At 40.2% G+C, this 17,594-nt stretch overlaps 1 protein-coding gene across 1 annotated transcript in view; it reads right to left on the bottom strand.

The window, feature by feature from the left end:
- The window catches only part of LOC102054973 (opsin-5), a 38,511-nt gene extending 29,630 nt beyond the window's left edge, over positions 1-8,881 (bottom strand). Inside the window, exons 1-2 of the mRNA XM_005441560.3 lie at positions 8,453-8,881; positions 6,722-6,830 (exon numbers count right to left, since the gene is read on the bottom strand). Coding sequence (XP_005441617.2) covers positions 6,722-6,830; positions 8,453-8,479 — 136 coding nt within the window. The 5' untranslated portion in view covers positions 8,480-8,881. The remainder of the gene's footprint in view (positions 1-6,721; positions 6,831-8,452) is intronic.
- Positions 8,882-17,594: the final 8,713 nt, after the last annotated feature.

Below are 17,594 nucleotides of genomic sequence, written 5' to 3'. Positions count from 1 at the left end.
CAAGCATGCAAACAAAAAAGTAGCTTTAAAGAGGAAATTTCAACTCCTGTATAGGTTAAGCCCAGCCAGAAGCCCAGTCATTGAAATTTTTAATCTGCCTTGGAAGCAAAGGTGCAAGTTTTCCAAGGAAATGACAGCCATGAGGCAGGAAGAAGCCCTCTCTGATCAAACTGGACTGTTACAATATGGAAGATTTTGCTGTTCTGCTCAATTACCTGATTGCAAATGTTAGTTTTATGACAGACTAGTCCTACCTGCTGAAAAAGAAGCACCTTACTTTAGCTTCAAGCAGAAAGAGCACATTATTTCCTGAAAATTTTCAGAAAAAAAAAAAAAAAGGAGATTAATGTCTAACTTCCAAAAAGGCACACAAACTTTCCTTATAATTTTCCATCATGTCTGGCAAATTAAGAATAAGTTTCAGATATAAAAACATAAAAAATAGCTTTGCTTGATTTAAAACAAAATGTAACAGCGACATATAATACAGGATTTCAATACTATATTGTGGCTTTAAAAGACGTTCATCATCCTGATTTGGCAGGAATTAATTGTGCCCCCCAAACGAATCTCACTCTTGAAGTGTAAAAACCAAAAATGAATGTAATTAATAAGACAGAATAATTATTTGTCTCACAATTCCAATTCAAGAAAAGCCACAATCCTGATGAGCATCTAGTGCCTAAATGTTGGATAAAAAAATAGAGAGAGGGATAACTTTCAAACTATTAGGCAAAGCCTAGCAAATGTAGGGAATGTGCATTTTCCCAGGTGAATTATTTCAGGAACCAAGATTTGAACTAACTGTTGGTTTCGTTTATATATGTGCTTTTTAAGATACCACAGCATTACATGCCTGATAAAAGCCATAAAGGTTCTGATCCACAGCCCCTAAAAAAACTGGGTCAGGGGCAGGAACTCTGAAATGTTATTTTAATATAAACTTCAGTGATTCATATTTGTACCAGGCTTCATTGCTTGCAAGTTCCTGTGACCTCTTAAAACATATTGGGAAGCTACAAACAGGGTATACTTGAACCCAGATTCAGATTAAGCCTTCTTCCATGTGGCTCGGTTAAATATTGGCAGATACTGGCAAAAACTGAAGTCTTTAATCTAAATTAGTAAGAAAACAATCATTATTATTCTGTTAGCCTGCCAAAAATGAATGCGTTCAGTTTATGTAGAACAGCCAAACTGGTATGAAGTGGGGAAAGTATTTTTGTAACTTTGCAGACAAATGAAGGAAATATTAATACCAACTATTTTCAAAGAAAAAAAAATCTGAAAAAAACTAAAAGCATGTTGTAGCTCACAGGCAAAATTTACTTTTGAATTTACTAAGGGCTAAATGGTAGAGTGAAACAGAAGATGTCCGTGCACCCAGCACCCCCTCAGAAGGAATTAGTGGAGCTCATTTTAAAAGAATTAACACAGCTAAAGTGATGATATTATCAATTGTGTTAATTAAGAAAATAACTTTCTGCCCTTTCATGATATGTAAAAAACAATAAAACTATAAATAGTTTTATCTGAGTCAGTAAATGACAAAAGCTTAATGGATACATTAGTGCCTTTCTTTTAAAAGAAAAAAAAGGGGCAAGATCTTTTTTTGTTAATTTGTCCAATGTCATCTATTTCTTAGAGTCTTCAGAACAAAGTTAGTCAGTTCTCAGTATCTGCTGGATCTCAATTCATAGTGTAGTTTTTACTCTAAACTTCTCCTGTGTATTTCGTGGACCCCATCTCACAAGCATGGGCTGTGGAGGCACAGGTAAAGGCCCCCAGTGGGCTTTGCCTTGCGCTCCTACACCCATTCTGGCTGCTACGCTGATAACACAGACCACGAGTCCAGCACACCTGGGGACAAACACTGCTTCACCCTTTACATCGCTGCTTCTCAGTACTCATTTTCCTCAGTACTCAGTTTGATGATGAATGCCAAAACTTATTTCTATGACATACATCCCTAGCCAAGTATTTCCCAGGAGTCCAGCTAGCTGTTGTATTTAGGAATGTAATTAACAGTGACCAGAAAACTTATTTCAAAACAACCACAGAGTACTATTCTTTTCTTTCTTTCTTTTTTTTTTCTTTTTTCTTTTTTTGTTTAACCTCCTAACGTTGTAGAAGAGATTTCCTTAAGAAAGAAGGTCTTGATTTAGTCTTAGTTTAGGGCTAAAGTCTGAAGACTATGGACTAGGAGTCTGTCTTTTATCCTTGGCAGACTTGTTTAATCACCAGGCTGCTTGTTATTCTCGGGTAGATTCTCACACCTGTTGAACGGGAACCATCCCTTTGAAGTCACTAAGATTAAAGTTTAAGCTAACATTTCCTACATTTCAGCTGGGTACTGTGCCTCTTCATCAGACTGCTGCTTTTGTGCTAATAACGACAGAAATCAGTAAAATTGCAATGTCTCGTACTTCTCCTATGACAGAGAATCAGAGAGCTTTTGGAACATCAGCTTTCTGTATGTTGATGCTAAGAAAATATTTTATGCCTGCCTATCACAAAAGATCTGTCCAAGCAACATAACGTGACATCACATAGCAACACTGGAAAGGCATGGGCAAGAGAAAAGCTGCACTCAGATGTACGTGGCCCTGATCTCAGGCTAAACACCCTGCTGAGAGGTGAAACCCAAATTTTCAGGTAAAGCCCTGATTAGGTGCTTCTATTTCCTTTCAGCTTTAAAAGTATGCAGTAAGACTTATTACTGAGTTTTGAAACAATGTAATAATTACCAAAAAAAATGAGACAAAAGTAAAGTTGGAAGTAGTTATGTGAGTGTCTACAGCGACTTTTACATTAGTAAGCAGCACAGGCCTACAGCAGTGGATCTGTAGAGCAAAACTGTCGCTGCTGAGGACCTTCGCTTTCCCAAGGCTGCACATTTTTCAGTGCTAGCACTCAAGAAAAAAAGAAAAAGAAGAAAAAGGCAAATATGTGAAAATAACCACAAAGTGAATGATAAGACAAGCCATTTTTTAATTGAGTCCTTGATTCTGATTAATAAGCATAGATTCAAACCTAAGCTCTCAAAAAGTGTTTTGCAACATGAGTGCTTTATCTAGTGTGATAGGCACACTTGGACAAGCACTGGGAAATAAACCAGTTATCAAGGACTGGTTTTGTCTTACTCTCTCGCAACACAAAAGGATTCCACTCTGCAGTAGGTCTCCAATGACCAAAGCGTGGGAACAGAGCGCGCTACACCACTGCCCACCATTTAGCTCATCTACAGACCGTCTTTCCAGCACATCCCATGCTGAAAGGCCCCCAGTGCCTGTGAAAACAGATTTAAAACCATAACAAAAGACACAAATCTACTGCTTCCTATTAGAAATGGACTTGTGCTTATTCCTGTGCTGCAGACATTCATATTTAATTAATACAAACAATTCTGCTTTTAAATAATATATTCTTTAAAATGCTCCTATTCCACTATAACCAACCTCAGGAGATCCAAATCCTGACTCAGACACTACAAAACGGCAATATCAAGCCTCAAAACTTCTGAGCCTAAAAACAAAAGCAATTTGAGGATTTTTGCCTTGGCTTAACCCGTGCAGTTTTGCCAGCCCTACATCAGTTTTGCTCCCCACTATCTCCTCGTCTCCCAGTAGGGTGTTTCACCATGTCCTTTGTGGCTTGGACAGGCTTTTCTTACCCTGAGGAAGGCAAGGACATGCCATCCCCACTTCTTTCAAGAAAGAAGCAGACTGCAGAATAGCAGCAACCTTCCTGATCTTTTCCTCCTATAGGGAGGCACTGAAGGAGTGGGGAGAAAAAACTTGGTTGCTCCTGCAAGGCACTGACCACCTGATGTTTTTTCTAAGGCTTGGACAAATATAGGGAATTTTCACCTGGGGCTGCCAAAAGGAGGACATTTTGCAGGAGGTGAGTGACAGCAACCAGAACAGACCTGACCATTACCTGTCATTTATTGGGCACTGACTTTTGGTTTCAGGGTTTTGTAGACCTCTCAGTGGCTGGCACGCTGCAGGCACAGCACGAGACTTTCCATGCCCCCAGCAAACTCTAGCCTGTGAGCTTAAGGTCACATCTGCCTCTAGAACATCATCTGGAGAAGACAGGAGCTTCACAGTAATTGCTGTCTCAGCAGCTGCAAAATGCTGGCACAATCTGTCCCAGCTGTGGTTTTGTCCATTTATATTTTATCAAACACCATGGCTTTGCCACTGTCCATCTTTTCCATCCTAGTCCAGCTGTTTTCCCATCTTCAGAAGGAGATTCTTACAGTCCCCTACTCTTCTCCAGGAAGGTCTGGAGGACCAGGCACAGAGCAACCTTCCGGGTCCTGCAGAGGCTTATGCTTCTTCTACTTGATGGGCAATTTTCAGCAAATTGTTAAACCTCTTCCCCCAGAAGGAAAACAGAGTGAATTTGTATCTACAGCAGAGGTGGGCCAATGGACTAATGTGTGGTGGTGTAATGGCTCTCAAGTCTGTGATATGAGAAAGAATAATGTGTTCTGCTGTTTTGGAAAATTATTATAAACCACAGGCTGTCCTAAGAGATGTGAAGGCATGCAATGCTTTTATGAAGTAAGAATGAAATTATCAGCTCCAGTCACAACAGACTTTGATTTTGCAGGTGATCTCATACTCGGAGACCTGCCTGAAGCTGTTTTTTTCCCCAGGATAGCATCTTTGGAAGACAAGTGATTTATTTACAATAAGGAGATCAAAACTGAAATTTCAGATTCATCTCAGCAGCCTGTTATGTTTTCAATTTTTGATGTGAAAAATCACAATCATTATGTTGTCAAATTGCTGTATTTATGCAGTTAGCCCTCAGTATCCAAAGGGCATGTAACAACCTCCACAAGCCTGAAGTCATCTGAATTTTACAATTTATTTGTGGGTTTGTTTTCCTATAGCTCAACAAAACAACAAGTAATTCTCTCTGTGGTGTAATGCCTGCTAATATCCCTGACAGAAGCCAGATAAATGTGTGTGTCCAGGAGCAGAATCTGAAGGTGCTGGCGCATGCAAATCATGGAAAATTCCCTTCTTCTGAAAATAGCAGTATATTTGAGCAAGATGGGGAGAGAAGCAGCCTTTACAACAGTCACCTGTGATTAGGAAGATAAATCTTTTAACTGTTCACTCTGGCTGCTAATAAACCCCCCTGCACGTGGTTTCCAAGAGGGCAGAACCACGATGTTCAGTGATGATTTTGGAAGATTGGGTGGTATTTTGAGGAGAACCAGCTGAGTGGTGACTGGGGCTTTGCACCCTGCAGAAGGCAGGCGCTGAGAAAAGAAATCGTGGCATACAATTGTTACAACCCTTATGACTGAAAAACAGGCTGGTGAGGACATGAAGCAAACACCTATTTTATTTCATAGCAGGATAAATGCTAATTATGTTGGTACAGATGACTGTCCAGTCTATCCTTAACAATCGCCTCCCTAGGCAATTTTTTCCTGAGGTTAATTAAAATTCTGAAGGAAAGAAACTTGAGACCACTCACTTCTTAAACAACTCACATTGTTAGATCAGAGACTCATTTCCCCCAAAATCCTTAATATCTGATATAGGTAGATCCTTTTGAAGAGGAATAATATTAGGGATTAATTTCAGTATTTTAGGAGTGTAATTAGTGTAGATTCAATAATCTGTTGAATTCAGCCTTTATAAAAGACTTGTTAATGCAAAATGGATTATGAGCAGGATTGTGCACAGGGAAGACAATTCAAATGCCTTGAACAGGTAAAACACATATGGAGAAGTCCACTTACATGTCAACTAGTGTCATTGCTTTGGCAAGAATTGGGCATCAGCAGTGCTTTTTAGGGTCTCAAAAAAACTTGAAAGTCACCATGGTATTATAGCACAAAATATAAATGAATTTCAAGAGATGTAGGAGAAGAAAGGCAAGAGGAAAACAGTAAGTGAAATTCAGAAGAACTTGAATTCAAACTCAAGCATTATTTATGGACAGAAGCACTGAGAGAAACTCCATTTGGGAACAAAAATTAAAATGAAGAGCCATGTATGTATTTGATAGACAATAATACAGATTTCCTTCTGTTTGGGTTTTCGTTCATAAAATCAACCTAACTGCAAAGCATCATACACAGCAACATCACAACAACACACCGTGCAGCACCTTGCACCTGAGCCAGTTCCCACAGCAGAGGGCATTTCCAGCACCCTCACCAAGGGGCATGGGAAGGCAGCACCCAAAATGCATTCACAGCTTGCCCAAGACAAACACATTGTACCAGGGACCTTGTTTAGATTAAAAAAATTCGTCTGCAGATTCAAGCCCTCATGGAATAGTTCCTCAACTTCAAGAGCCAAAAAGATCTGTGTTCCCTTCGTATCCCCAGGGAGCCCTCCGGCACATCAGCATTTCCTTGCATCCATGTCTGAGTTCCCCCTGCTTATGAATTTCAGGGCACACACCACTGCTCTTGGCTGGGGCAGACAGGACGATGTTTTCTTGCACTGGTTTTAATGGGGGTCCTGGTGGCGAACATACCTTCAGCTGTGTGAACCTGCTACAGTGGAGTAACGCTGACTTAAACATGCTGGGTATCTGTCTCTGCCCTTCTCCTAATCTTGCAGAGGGAATTTGGGTGTCTCTATAAACCTGAGCCAAAACCAACCAAAAGAAAATAAAGCAAACATTCCACAGGGTCTGAAGAGGCCGCAAAGGTTTTATTGACTACTTCTGTGGTACCTACAGTGCACCAGCAGCAAACCAGGTTTCACACTCCTGCTTTCCTGAGGTTGACTTGTCAAAAAAAGCATGTGCCGCTCAAACACAGGAGCTACACAATCAGCAGAGACTGCCTAGAAGAAAAGGAAAAGTGGACACAGTCAAGGCATGGTTTAGAGAGGACAAAAATGGGGCTAAGTTACCTAGCAAGTACAATTTTAACCAAGAAAACGGTACCCCGACAGTAGCACCGCAGGAGAGCAATCATCAAGAAAAAGTTATACAGACAAGATCAGCTAAAGAAGAACAGAAAGGCAATGCCACCTCACGAGATACAGGACCTGCAATATTGGTTTAGGCTCCTGGAAGACTTTTAGGTGGAGGTTTCCTATTGCAGAGAAATTCTATTCCTCCACTTTGACATCACTAGCTGCTTGTCCATTAAACAAGCATCCTGGAGACACACAAAAAGCCTGATCCTGTCCCAAGGAGAAACAAGTGGCTTCCTGGCAGACCAGCATAGAAAATCTCATCTGATCCTTTCTCATGTAAAACAATAAGGCCTGAGAAAATACGTGCATAACTATTTTCTAGCTCATAAACTTAATTAGAGCGGCTTAGTGATTTAGCGAGTCATAGGCTGGGAATGTAACTTGGAAATGCAGACTCCCTTTCCCTCCCTCTCTCTGCTGGATCTCTCTTCTCCTATTACAGGCTGAGTCCGATATTAAAATTGTCCTTTTTGTTGCCTGTTTACTACTGAAGCAGTAGTTCCTCACTGCAAACTTCGGTGCAGCCGGGCACAAGGTGCCTGCATCCAGCTCAGCAGCTCAACACCCTCCGGCTGCATGCAAACACTAGGATTTGCGATGCCCGACTCTCAGACGAGTACTTCAGTGCTAATTTGCAATTAAATGCAGTTTAGAGTTCTGCTAAATACAAAGAGCTGGTTTTTCTTTGGTGTACAGTGCTGTCACAACACTGTGCTGACTTACAACTCCAGGCAATTGCCTTCTCTCTACGAACAAGCAAAGCTGTGAGGAAGGGACATGGACACAGTTTCTGCAAATACTTTCTCTCTTGTTTTAAGGGAGTGTTTAGGGACACTGGTTTAAATATCATACTTTGCAATTAACCAAGAATCAGTATCAAATCAGTATTAATCAGATAGTATCAAATCAAATCAATATTTGCAGCTCCTTATATTGCCTGAAGACAAAATTATTCTTTTTTCCAAATTCATTCTGTAATAAAGGTAATGCCAGATTTGTACAGACCTCCAAAAAGACTAAAGGAAACACCAGTCCAAAACCCACAAGATTTATCAAAATCCTATTACAGTGCTCAGGCACGTTACATCATTAAATTATCTCTGGTTATATCACACATGCCTAGAGACTCTAATGCCATCAAGTGGGGTGGAGGAGAGAAAGAAATAAAGGACACTGTGCAAACACTAAATACCAAAACTTTCAGAATATTTTCCTGACTTTCTCAGATACATTTCAGAAGGCTACACCCTAAAATCTTTATTCCTATGATGAAACAATTTATTCCACAGGAAGGAGAATTCTATGTGAAACTAAGTATTAGTGAAGCTGCTATGAAGACGGACCTAAATTAAGAATACAGTGAAAATACATAGTGTAAGCACCCAGATGTGCATATATGCATGCAATTTTGCACCTGCATATTTAGCATGTACACACCTATACATGCAGCATCTTATAAGAACAGAAGGAGAAACAGGACGTACCTTATTCACAAACTCCGTATAAAGCATCCCCCTTAGAGCTCCACAGCTGCTTTTATTTCAGTGTCCAGACTGGACTGATCTATAAAAGCGTAAATCCATAGTGTTCTTGGTGTTTCAAGTTTTAGAATTCAAGAGGGAGAGGGGAAAATCATGCTGTTCCTCAGTAAAAGGCGATCTTTCTCCTTCCCCCCCTTCCTGACTTAGGCTCCCAGCCCCTGGATGCCGTGATGTTCCTCCCTCTCTCACTCTTCCCAGTGGTGCTGCTGTTGATCATCCACTTTACTCCACGAAAATCACTCTCTGGAGCATCCTGCCTTTACCTCCGTGCTGATCAGCTTTCCAAAGGACCAGTGCCACCTCGGAGAGAGATCCCGGGAGCGTACCACTGGCAGAGGAAGGGGCATAAGCCAGACCCATCCATATTCTGTCAAACCACATGTCACATGCTGCTGGATCCCTCCTGCCAGCACAGCTGTAATCCTGTTTATCGCCCTCACCACAAAACGGAGAATGCTTTTAAACTTGAAGGCTTACGTGTTTGTTTTCATTAAGTGATTCTTACTTTCTGGTAAGAGAGGAAAAATATCTACAGTCCTAAAAGGTGCTTTCACAGAGTTAACAGAAGTATTTTTGTTATTGTATATTAGTATTGTATGTCATTCATCTTCACCAGCACCCTCAGTCACTTATAAAACTGGGCTGGTTAGTAAGAAGACACGTGCATAAATCATCATCACTACCTTGAACTCAGTAAATTTTTACATTAACTGAAGACCTGATTTTCAATCCTCATTGCAATGGCATAAAGTCTAAAGCCTGGGGGAAAAAAAAAAAAAAAAAGAAAAAAAAAAGTAAGTTACAGAGATGAAGTACAGGAATCTATCCCTGTTTTTTTCTCACTAAGGCAGACTTCTGAGTCTGTAAGCTCTGCCTCATGGAATCAGTTTGTTTTCATCAGCTGCCTGGTCAAGAAGCACTTTCCTGGGTAACACAGCAAAATGAATCCAATCCTAGATATGGGAAGGATATTCCAGGGAATATTTTTAGTTGCTTTGTAACCAGAGACTAACCCTGTCACATTTCTGCCAGGGGCTAGGAATTAAGAGGCTGCAGAAGTCACTGAAAAATTTTAATAACAACTTCACACATTTTAATACCAAAGATCAATACAGACCATGGTAGTTGTTTTGCTTCATTTAAAATAAGGTCATCATGAATTTCATCGGTGTCTTTCTGTGCTTGCCAAGAGGTGAAAGGATTGTATTCTACAAGTAAAAGAGAAAGGATTCTATCCTACAGTGATAAAAGAAGATAAGGGGAAGCAAATAACATCCACAAAAATGGAGATTCTTCTGAGTCAGGGCAGAATCTTACAGTAACGCTCGATATCACTCTCTGATGGTTACATAAAAAAGCAGCATGTTTTCTGCTTTCCAGGAGATAGCCAGGATTGGCAGTAGCCCAGTTTTCACTTACAGGCTGGCCCCAGTTTGTTCACTGAGACTCCAGAGAGTAACTTTCTAACCCCAAAATCCAGGCTACACCATCAAAAACCTTGTGTGGCAAGTGACTTCAGGAAATTTCACTACAGAATTAACATGAACACAGCGTTTTACACTCAATTGATTTGAAGCTGCTTTGCAGAAAAAGCTCATCGTTAATGTCATGTTTTATTTACAGGGTGAAGAGCCATGGCAGAGAAAGGTGAAAAGCACATGGTTTTCCAAATAGAAAATTCACTTTAGGTAAGGTTTTCAGTCTTCCAAACGGTCAGTGTGTGCCAAAACAGTTGTAGATGTCAGGAAAGCTGTTGGGAGGAGGCTCCAACCCCTCCAAAACCATTCATGTGCAAAACCTTGCAAGCCTCAAGAGGAGACCAAGGTAATGGCTGCTTTGGAGGTGGCAAGTCCCAAAGACAGAGGCTACACGGTGTCCCTCCTCTCCTCTCCTCCACTTTTTTCACATCAGCATGGAGCAAAGTGACAAGCACTTGGTGAAGGTTAAAGGGAGCAGCTTAACACAGGACTGTAAGGACTTGGAAAGGGCAAAGAAGAATGGGTGAAAAGGAGGCAAAGAGGAAAATGGCTGTAATTTGTAGCATCACCCAGAGCCTTTGGCACTAGGAGACAACAGAAGCATGGCTTTCCTACAAAGCAGTGGAGAACTTCCATAGAACTGGACTTTCAGGGCTCCCACTAATACTTCTGGCCTAAAACATCATTTTTTAAAGAAAGATTTTGATATTTGCTATGGACTCAAACACCAGTAGATGTAAAGTATAAACTGAAGTCCTTCTAGGGCATGTCACTTACCTCTAGGAAGGAGTTTTCTTTTCCGAGTTGCAGAAATCATGGCAAAAAACTCAGGGAAGGCAGCAGTGGAAGAAAACTGAGTTTATTTCTCAGTTTATTGTAGATGGTGTTGGTGATATGACATTGTCATTGTTACTAACAGACCACTGACCTTAAGTCCTCATCTTAGCCCCCACCTAAACTGGTCCTGCTTTCCTTTACTTTCTTGAGGAGCAAAGTAGCCAGGTGACTAAACTCTTAATAGAAAAGAAAAAGAAAGAAAAAGGTCAGATGGTTATTTTTTTAACCACAGTCCTTGTTTGGTAGTTTTCATCTTGGACTTTTCATATTTAGTAAGGTTTAGTCATATCATATACGGCAAAAGTCCAGCAAAGAACCACATGTGAGTGAAAATCCTAGCACAGTATAGGATCGTAGATCACTGGGAAAGAAGCTCACTAACAAACAACAGTATAAAAATATCCCCAAGCAAACCAGAAAACTGAAGAGTATCAGAAGAAGAAACTATTGCTACCAACAGAAATGCTGGCAGCCTGACATCTTGCCATGATAGCCCTTGGCCAGCACAGGTAAACACAAGGGTGGGAAAGTAGCTCAGAGAAGAGGGACAGCAAAGGACAATGTAGCTAGGAGATTGCTATTAACTGCATTAGTAATATTACATCTTTTATTTTATTTAAACAACTTGGGTTATTGATGCATGGTGCCATTTATTTGGACTAGTAGCAGCTTCTACTTTATTTTAATCAGACTAGTAATCAATTATTTTATGTGTTTATAGGGTCCATAACAATATTTTTACTGTACCAGGCCAGGCTTAGGATGTGGTACCAATGCAAATGCTGTGAACTGTTTGATGAACTAGTTCAGGCTCAGTGAAGATGTAAGACTTAAGGAACATTGTGGAACACTTTTTCAGGAATCTTGGGGGGGAAAAAAACCATAGTTTGGAAAATGTTCCAGTGGCTGAAGAGAACCAAGAAGTTGCTAGTCTTCCCAAGCTTGGCGATGAATCCAGGTGGCATGTACCATCAGAAATAGAGAAATAAAAGCCAATACTGAATATGCTTACAAGAATACAAAACTGAATATTTGATTGAGGCCTTTTTTTAGGAAAGAAAGCATACAGAAAAAAATTTTTAGAACTACAGGGAGGAGAGGGGAATCTTTCAGCCTATCAGTTCATTCATAATTTTTTTTTTCTATTTTTAAAGCATCCTTTTAACAAATTATTGATTTAATACAAAAGAAAAAGAAGAAAAAAAAAATCAAAATGGCATTATTTCAATTACTGGTACACCACAGCACTGTAATATATCTTTTCAACAAAAAACAATGAAGTTCCATGTTAACTGCATAACACTACACACTAATCTTGGTGCAACAGATAGAACACCAGTCCAAAGCAAAAGTGGTCATGTGCCAGCTGCAGGTTTTCTTAAATGTTCAGCACGTTCACTCACATGGTTATAAAAACAAATTGTGGCTTGACGCTTAATGTCACATTGATCAACTGAGATAAAGCTTAAATAACTCTCTGCTCTGCTTGTGCAATTTCAGCCTGGTAATGGCTTGAAAGTAGGGAATCTGAGTGCAAGAGCTTCATCCATCAGGATGTGTCCACCCAGATTACTCCTATGGCACTCATCCTCTCTCATGAACAAATAGATGCCAGGACTCATTAGAGGGCAAGGCTGTGCAAACCTCCACATCAGCATCATGACGTGCCAGAATGAATTAAAACAGTGCCAGTGCAAAGCTTAAGGCACAGAAGAGCTCAGTGGTGGTGGGTGCCATCCTCTCTTGGGGCCTCATCTTCCAGCTGTCAAAACACATTAACCGAGTCTTTGACTATGCTAAGTCCACCAGTGCCGTTTTGGATGATATGTCGTGCTCTAGTGCCCTTGCCATGAAGATCATCTTCACAGTGATTGATCCACTGAGAAAGATGCCTTGGAAAGTAAATGATGGTGATGCAAGTTCATCAGTCCACCAATATCAACATAAAAGTTCTTAAGAAATTAGAGATTTATGGGATGGAGGAGCTATAGCATTTGAAAACTGCACAACAGCTTAGTGGGTAGGGGATTCATATAGCTTGAGAAGACACAGTAAGAAGCTGAGAAGAGCATGCCATTCTTTCACTGTGCAGTGTGGTGGGCTGACCTGGGCTGGATGCCAGGTGTCCATCAAAGCAGCTTCATCCTTCCGCTCCTCAGCTGGGCAGGGGAGAAAACAAAACAAAACAAAACAAAAGGCTTGTGGGGAGAGATAAGGACAGGGAAAGATCATTCACCCATTACCATACCCTCTACCTCTCCCTTCTTCCTGGACACAACTTCACTCCCAATTTTCTCTACCTGCTCCCCCCAGGCAGTGCTGGGGGTCAGGGAGTGGGGGGGCTGTGGTCAGTCCCTCACACGGTCCCTGCTGCCGCTGCCCCTCAGCGGGCAGCTCCTCACACCCTGCCCGGCCCCTGCACGGGGCCCTGCCGGGCTGCAGTTATTCACACACATTTCCCCCCCCTTGTTAAATCTGTTACCCGAGATGCTACCACCGTCCGATGAGCTTAGCCTTGGCCAATGGTGGGTCTGTCTTCAGGCCGGCTGCCATCGGCTCCATCGGACACGGGAAAGCCATCCCTGTGCCCCCCCCACTACCAAAACCTTGCCACACAAACCCAATACATGCAGTTAGAAATTGAAGACACCTCTGGAAATTACCTGTCTCCAGAGAGCAGAATACTGCTGATCTCAGAACTTCCCATGAAATCTTCTCTTGAAAAGGTGATGTGGGGAAGACCCTTTTCTCAATAAAGAGCTATAAAGTTATATCTAAGGAAGGAAGGAAGGAATGAGGTGACAGGTGACATTCAGAGATAGTGTCATTTTTTGAGGAAGAGAAGATCTGGATGACTAAATGAACAGAGAAATGGCAAACGAGTATGTTTTAGTTAACAAAGGTCCTAATCAAGAAAAACAGACCACGCTCACAAGGGATCAGAAAAAAGTGTTTGGAAGGAGTAGTGCATCCTTACTGCACTAAAACCCCACAGATCCTTTTCATTCGCAGATGTCAGATTGAAATAACAATATGCCACCGAACTCCCCTTCTTCGTTCATTTTGGATACCTGTCTTTCAAGTAGCCCCTGCGCCACACAATTCTTAGTTGAGTGTTCAAGTGGATAATCAATAGTATGGCTCAAGTTACAGTCCAATACAAGTAAACAAAAATAAAAACTTTATGTTTCAGCCACTAAGCCACTCTTCCTTACCCACCTGTCTGCACCTGTCCATTACAGTTCAGCTGTAAGTTTCTTGGGGCAGAAGTTTTTCTTCAAGACTTGACCACTTGTATCCCAAGACACAGCCTATTCTATCCTTTCTAAATAATAAATGCTCCAATTTTGAAGTTATGAATTAGTCATCTGCAAGTTCTTGAGAAGTTACAAGGCAAGTGGAAGGACGAAAACCCCAGCATGTATCATTCATCAAAACACTGCTCTCTCCCTCTACACATTGTAGGTAGCTGATTGCAAGGCCATTTCTTTTGGACAGATCGCTTGACTCGGGTAGGAAGGTAAAATATTTACCTTTCCTTGTGCTCCCTCAAGAAAACAACATATTCTTACCATGTAATCCTCAAGAGAAATAGAGTATTTTCTATGTGAAAAGAAATCCTTGTATGGATATATGAGTTTCTCCTACCTTGTGCAAAGTGGCTGTCTCCACTGCTCCACCAGCAACCGGACCTTCAAGGCTGCATGTTCTACTGTATCTAACTATGGAAAACTCCTCAGGCCCCCTCTCTTCTCTTGTTTTCTGCCTATCTTTGTCCTCATCCTGTTACAGATAACTCTCTTCAACCATTTCTCTTGCTCTGAGCCCTTCCTGATTTCTTGACTCCAAATCCCTTTCTTCTTTGCACCTACAACATCTCAGACGTATTGTCCCAAAATATCTCAGCCACTTTGAGATGCCATCCACATTAAGCTCCTACCAGTTACTGCAGAGAAACAGATAGTCTGGGTCTCGTTATTGCCAGAGGCCATTTCACCTTGCTATAAAATGCATAGCTGAGAGTAGTCAAGTGAATCTCTCTCTAAAAATGACAAGTTTTCTAGGACTGAAGAACTAGCTCTAAAATTAGTCCTAATTCTAACTTTTCCTCCACATAACCCCCCAAAACAACTTGTACTAACCTCCACTATAAAAATAAGCAACATCTCCTTTAGCATGCATGCATGTAATAATATTTTTCTCTTACTAAGGCATATGAAATCTGTGTGATCAATCAAGCTGCTAATTTGGTCTTCTGAGTCTGCAGAACTTGCCAAAGACAACATCAAACTAGGCCACCTGCTGACAGTTCACTCAGGCCATCTGGCTATATCTCACTTTAAAAAAGGCCTGTCTCAGGCAATGAGGACACCTTGGGATTTTCTCGTTCCAGCCAGTGGTCCCCAGTCTCCCAAGAGGAGGAACATGAATGGTACAAAGCAATGATACAGACAAATAAAGTGGAACAGCCCAACACGTACAGGCAAGCATACTTCTGGACTTAATTCTATGGTGTATGAAAGCAGGCTAAGATTGATCTCACCTAACATTCGTTGATGAAACATTGAACATCAAGATTTAAATATCTAGAAGCCTTTTATCTTTAAGCATGAAAAAAATAAACAGAAAAAAAGCACTTTCATCATGGAATCATTCAAAAGAGGAGATAGGTTAAATAAAAAAAATGGAAAAAATGTAATTTCCTTAAAAATTTGAAATTAAAACTTCTGAAGCTGAATACATCCTAAATACTGATTTTTAATTTCTTCATCCCTGAAAATACACATTAATTCTGAAAACAGAATGAAAATTAAGCAGTTGGTTTGCTTCTCAGTTTGTTAAGCAAATCAGGACTAAAGAATTACACTGCCCAAGTTTTCCCCAATAACTTTTGAGCTTATTAATTCCCTCCAAAACAGAAACAAGTGGAAATCTCTAATTATATCTCTTATAATTGTTTGAAAAAATCAGTAAGAACATAGATGAAAGAGATGCAGAACCATAACCCTCAGGAAAGAAAGGAGGCAGAATCACGACCTGTGCCATTGATAGAAGCTAATGAGGGCATCAATCTTTGTTTAGTGCCTCATCAGAAAACTGAAACAAAACTATTTCTCTGTACGGTATTTCTCTTTTGACATCTTTTAGGGTTAAGAGGCATGGAAGGAATGTACCGTGACTGTTTTAGAAGGAAAAGGGAAGATACATATTAACAGAAAAAGAATAATAGAAAAATCAAGCTTCATTGATTCCACTGCTCATGATAAAACAGGTTACTTGTTTGTATTTGAAACTGTAAAAACCTTACCAAATTGACAAGCTGTACATATCACCTATTTAGATTGGTAGGCTGGTTAGTATGGGTAGACCCCATATTTTAAATGAGAAATAGATCTACTGAAGAATCTAGAAAAAAGGCAACCGAATAAGCAGAAGTGTAGGGGGGACAGACGGACGGACACAAAAATACAAGAAAAGATATATTTTTTAAAAAAGTTTTTTAATCTAAATTGGAAATTGTTTGAGACAACTGAACAGTAAAAAATGTGTAGAGGAATTAATAAATTTTCTTCCAATCTATGTCAGAAAGGACAAGAAGAGAATGGGGCTAACATTTCAACAAAAGAGGTTCACACTAGACACTAATAAACTTGGATTGACATCCAGTAGAAATAGTTTCAGAAGAGTCAGGGAGAGAGAAATGGGCTGGATAAAAGAAGAGTAGGGAACCTGAGAAGTTAAGTCTGTATAATGTAAGTATACCCATTTATGAAAGCAGCTCATATGCCAAGTAACTATTGATGTAACCAGCACAGAAAAAGATCTTGTGTATTAAAATCAGATAACAGATGCTGAAATGCATTAACTAGCGAAGTTCAAAAGAGTATGAAATGCTATTTGATTGATCTGTGTTTACTTGCATTGTAAATTCCTCTACTTCACACTGTCGGTCCAAGAAAGAAATCAAACACATTTGTTGACAGAGGTTTATCTCGTTGGGTTATACGTTAATGACATTAGACCCAAAGGCAATTCTGGCTGGGTTTGAAATAGGGAACTGCTTGTTTGAATCTTGACTGCTTTGATAGCTCACACTGTTAAAGAGTTTGGAGTTTCTACTTTGGAAAAAAAAAACAGAAAGAAAAGCCCCTTTAATTTTTTCCTTTGATGGAAGGATTTCTTCTGAATTTGAAACCAAAGACCCTCCAGCAATTTCACTAGAAAGCATAGCACCTTCTCGTTATATTTCATTTCCCTACACATAAAAAGTGGAGTCCAAACACCTAATTCTGCCTACGTGTAATCATTAAACACATTGGTGGCAGTCTGAGAAAGGGGAAATTCGCAAGTCACCCAGATCCATCATTTCCCTACATAGACTCCTGCTACCTTCATTGCAAATGAAAAAAGGTCAAAGGACACTTGTGTTTTTTAATTTTCCAGTATTTTAGACAAGCTTCAGGGCAGGATAAAATACTGTTTAAAACTAGCTCAAGTACACTCCATATTTATTGTATTATTGAAACAGCTCAGGCAATACTGAGGTAACACTATTTAGTTAAGACCATTAACGCTGAGCTAAGGTACTGATTTTTAGAATAATATCAGAAGAACTAGCATTTGTTTGAGATGGTCAGTCTTCCTAAAGGCTCAATAGTTAATAGAAATGAGGCTGCTTTGACTTATGCAGAGTTATGGATCAGTTTGGCATTTGAAGAAAAGAAACACAATCTCTTCCATGGAGAGCTCAAACTAAGACTAAAGAACAA

This window comes from Falco cherrug, chromosome 6 (genome assembly GCF_023634085.1).
Source record: "Falco cherrug isolate bFalChe1 chromosome 6, bFalChe1.pri, whole genome shotgun sequence".
In the NCBI taxonomy this organism is placed as follows: Eukaryota; Metazoa; Chordata; class Aves; order Falconiformes; family Falconidae; genus Falco; species Falco cherrug.
This window is presented reverse-complemented; position numbering and strand designations above follow the sequence as displayed.